Raw genomic sequence first — 4,800 nt, 5'->3', positions numbered from 1 at the left:
CCAGTTACATAAATTGAAAAGAACATCTTTTCCTCCTGCTTTTCAGTGCCATCTTTGTCATAAATCAAATGTTCATATATGAGTAGGTCTATTTCTGGTCTTAATAATAAATGCTTATCTTCTATGGTGGATCTAATTTTTCTCACAAACTTCACCATGCTGGCTGGTGGGGATAAAAAGAAACAAACTATATTTTTCCAATCAATTGAATCTGAGTCTCTGCCAGTTTGAAGAGTAACTTTTAGGTAACTCAGTCTCCTTTAGTAAGTGCTCAATGTCTCAGATTTGTTCCCATTCCTCTTACTTTTTCCTGAAATGATGCCTGGATATGTAGGGACATTAACATGACTTGGTGGTGCTGGGAAGAAGGATCTCTATCTGCCAGGGGATCCTTTGGTGGCCTTGTGACTTTTTGGTCCCTACTGTATATATAGTTGACCCTTGAACAACATGGGTTTGAAATGCACAGGTCTATTTTACATGGATTTTTTTCAATAAGTATATTGAAAAAATTTGGATATTTGTGAAAACATGAAAAAACTTGCAGATGAACCACGTAGCTTAAAAATACAGTAAGTCCCCTACATACGAACCTTCCAGTTGTGAGCTTTCAAAGATGCAAACGTGCATTCGCATGTCCAATCACTTAAGTTAGTTCACATGTCTGGTGTACATTGTCATGTGTGTGCATCCTCTACAAGTGGTTGTGCTTTTGTGTACTTTACAGTATTGTATAGAGTACAGTAGTACAGTGTCTTCATTTCAATCCCAAGATGTCCAGAAGGAAGCGTAAAAGCAGCAGTGATGTAGCTGGTACTGCTAAGAAGCACCAAGTGATAACTGTGGAAACAAATGTGAAAATAATTGAGAGAGTGGAGCGAGGCGAAAAGATGGTAGACATCGCTTGTTCTTATAATATGAATTGTTCAACCATCGGCAAGATTCTAAAGAACAAGGTCATGGAACATATGAAGTCTGCTGTGCCAAGGATGTCAACAATAATATCGAAGAAGTGTGGAAAGGTGATGGAGGAGATGGAGAAACTTCTCAGTGTGTGGATGCAGGATCAGCATCAGCGTCCTGTCCTGCTCAGCTTAATGCTGATTCAAGAGAAAGCTAAAATCCTTTATGAAAACTTGAAGAAGAAATATGGCAAAGAATCAGAGAGCACATCTTTTAATGCCAGCCATGGTTGGTTTCATCAGTTCAAGGCTAGAGCCAACCTTCACAATGTAAAAGTAAGTGGGGAGTAAGTGAGTGCAGATACGGTAGCTGCCCGGGAATTTCCTGGACCACTTTGAGAAATTGTTGATGGAGGCATGTATTTACCCAAGCAGGTTTTTAAGGTGGATGAGACAGAACTGTGTTGGAAGAGGATGCCAGACCGAAGTTACATCAGTAAGGAGGAAAAGTTGATGCCAGGCTATAAAGCAGCAAATCATACGCTAACTCTGTTGTTTGGTGGCAATTCTTCCAGCGATATGAAGCTGAAGCCTCTCTTAGTTTATCGTTCAGAGAACCCAAGAGCCCTTAAAAACATAGCCAAGGGCTCTCTTCCTGTTGTGTGGAAGAGTAACCCCAAAGCCTGGGTTACACAGGCATTTTCCAGGACTGTTTTTTCCACCACTTTATCCCAGAGGTAGAGAAATATGGCTTGGAGGAGGACATCCCATTCAACATATTTTGCCACTTGACAGTGCTCTGGGCCACACTCCATTCATGGACAACATTCATCCCAACATCAAAGTAGTACATCTGCCACCGAATACTACGTTACTCATCCAACCTATGGACCAGGGAGTTATAGCGACTTTCAAGAAATATTATTTTCGTCACACTATTTGTCAGGCAGTAAAGGCGAGTGATGAATCAGGAACAACGTTGTGACAATTTTGGAAGGACTATAACATCTACAAGGCCATAAAAACATTGACTTTGCTTGGCGTGAAGTTATGGCCGTCACTATGAATTGGGTTTGGAAGAACTTTTGCCTGTAGTTTGTTCATGATTTTCGTGGATTTGAGAAGGTGGATGAGGAGTCCAAAGAGGTCTTCAGCAATTTAATGACCCTCAGCAAGAAGCTGGATCTAGATCTGCAAGAGGACGACTTCATTGAACTCCTTGCTATGCAACATGAGGAGCTTACTAATGAAGACCTGATGGAATTGGAAACCCAGAGAAAGGATGAAGAGAAACAAGAGGAAGAAGAAGTAACTGAAGAACCAAAGAGATTCACGATGCAGGAAATGGCAAGGGGATTTTCTATATTTTAGGAAGCACTGTTAGTTTTTGAGGCACAGGACCTGATTGTAGAAGGGTACACAAAGGTTGCAGCAGCCATTCAGAATGCAATCCAGTGCTACCGTGTCATCTATGATGAGAAAAAAAGAGCTACTACCCAGATATCACTGGATTATTTTTTTCAAGAGGGTAGCTAGAATTGAATCCAGAAAGGAGCCAGAACCTGTGCCATGAGTCAGGCATGAATGAAACTGCAGCTTGCCCTCTGTCTCCTATTGCTGATGATCCTTCAGCTCTACAATCTCCCACCTCCTCTTCCTTCTCCAGTCATTAATTCTTCTTGCCCGTTCACTCGATGCCAGCCCCTGTATACCAGCTGTTGTACTGTACTACTGTACTTTTCAAGGTACTGTACTGTAAGACTAAAAATGTTTTATTTTTTTGTGTTTGTTTTTATGTATTATTTGTGTGAAAAGTATTATAAATCTATTACAGTTCAGTACTATATAGCTGATTGTATTCATTGTGTACCTAGGCTAACTTTGTTGTATTTATGAATAAACTGGACTTACAAACACACTCTTGGAACAGAACTCGTTTGTACATAGGGCACTTACTGTATCAAAAAATTTAGGAAAAGGGTATGGCATGAATGCATAAGATACGTGTAGATATACATATAATATACAAAATATGTGTTAATTGACTGTTATATTGTCAGTAAGGCTTCCAGTCAACAGTAGGCTATTAGTAGTTAAGTTTTAGGGACATCAGAAGTTATACTCAGATTTTCTATTGTGAGGAGGTTGACACTCCTAACTTTTGCATTGCTCAAGGGTCAACTGTACATCATGGTATAGTTCTTGGCATCTTGGGCTGGGGTCTGCAGATGTGTGGCAGACAAAATGACATTTTGTTTTCTTGCATCAGGCAGAGCCTGGTCACCCATGCAGATTTGGAGCCACTGTGGATCACCTGAGCTGGGGTCTTCTCTGAGTCTGAGCTCTGCTCTTCTTCCTTCCCTGAAGCCCATGGCTATCCAGTTCACATCCTCTAGAGGGGTCATATTGGCCATCACCAGTGTGGTTCTATGAACGTACCACAGGCCATCAACTCAGCTCCTTTCCCTGAGTTTGCAGTATTCATTCATTCATTCATTCATTTATTTATGGCTGCGTTGGGTGTTCGTTGCTGTACACGGGCTTTCTCTAGTTGGGGTGAGCAGGGGCTACATGTTGTAGCGGTGCGCGGGCTTCTCATTGCATGGATTCTCTTGTTGCGGAGCATGAGCTCTAGGCATGTGGGCTTCAGTAGTTGAGGTACGTGGGCTCACTAGTTGTGGCTTATGGGCCCTAGAGCACAGGCTCAGTAGTTGTGGCGCATGGGCTTAGTTGCTCCGCGGCATGTGGGATCTTCCTGGACAAGGGATCAAACCCATGTCCCCTGCATTGGCAGGCAGATTCTTAACCACTGTGACACCAGGGAAGTCCCATGGGCTTGCAGTAATTTTGAGGTTGCTTTTTCATCACCTAGCAGCCAAGAAATCCTAAGGAGTGCTTACTCCATTCTTCTCTCTGCCTGTGAATGTATATCACTAATGTCTTTTTGATATAGCATCTTGCACTGGTGTGCGGTCATCCTTGTTCAGTCTCCTCCCAGAGTTCCAAATGGAGTACATCACACAAAATCCCTCAACTCTTCCAATCTACCTCCTCCCTGGAATTTTGTACCAGGTGTTTGTGTCTGATGCCTTGTTCTATTTCTGTCTCTTCTTCTTTTTGCAGTCCACATGCCTCAATGGGCAGGGTGTCCTGCTTCCTGTGTGTTAGGGACAATTTTTATATCACAGCCTGAGTTACCTCTACTCATGGCTCAGAGGCAGAGGTTTGGCTCTTGATATGTTAATTGGAGCTTAAAGAATTTATAAAATCTTTCAACCAAGGTTAGCTTTCAAGACCCTTCTCTTGTTAGAGACTTAAAAAAATCTAATTTGACACTCAGAGCTGAGTAGTGACATTATTGTTCTAGCTGATGTTCATCCTTTCTCAGGCAGTCACAGGACAGTATGATTTATAGGACGTGAAAGTGCATGGGAAAATGTTTCAAAAAATATCATTCCTGTTACTTTACTGAAAAAGAGAAAAGAAGAAAAAAACCCTTTCATTTTCTGCATATGCATGCCAAATAAGTAAAAGTGAAAGCTAAAAGAGAAGTCTGGGAACAGAATTGTGAACCTGTCCTTTAAGCAGGGACACCTGCATGGGAACTCATTTTCTACACAAAAACAGCTGCAGAGTTTTAAAGTCCTAAGGAAGCAGAGAAATCACCTGTGCAAATAGATCATGCTGATTTGATTGTAGCCAAGATAAACATCAAATTATGCACAGATATCAGATAACAGCACATGGTCTGTGATCTAAGAAACATTGCAACGTTAAACATGATAACTTAAAAAAAATCATGTTTGCTGTAGAAACCATAATGCCACCAGGAAGAGAATCTGTTTCCAGTCCTTAAATTTTATGAAGATCAAAGGAATGGTTGGGAGGGAGAACTGAA

General features: G+C 41.4%; 1 protein-coding gene across 1 annotated transcript; it reads left to right on the top strand.

The window, feature by feature from the left end:
- Positions 1-773: 773 nt before the first annotated feature.
- Positions 774-1,253, top strand: LOC308614081 (putative CENPB DNA-binding domain-containing protein 1; the record flags this gene model as incomplete). The annotated part of the gene is made up of 1 exon (XM_081228286.1): positions 774-1,253. The coding sequence occupies one exon, from the start codon at positions 774-776 to the stop codon at positions 1,251-1,253; it is 480 nt and encodes a 159-aa protein (XP_081084412.1).
- Positions 1,254-4,800: the final 3,547 nt, after the last annotated feature.

The sequence above is a fragment of the Mesoplodon bidens genome (genome assembly GCF_964165515.1).
Source record: "Mesoplodon bidens genome assembly, chromosome: 3".
In the NCBI taxonomy this organism is placed as follows: Eukaryota; Metazoa; Chordata; class Mammalia; order Artiodactyla; family Ziphiidae; genus Mesoplodon; species Mesoplodon bidens.
This window is presented reverse-complemented; position numbering and strand designations above follow the sequence as displayed.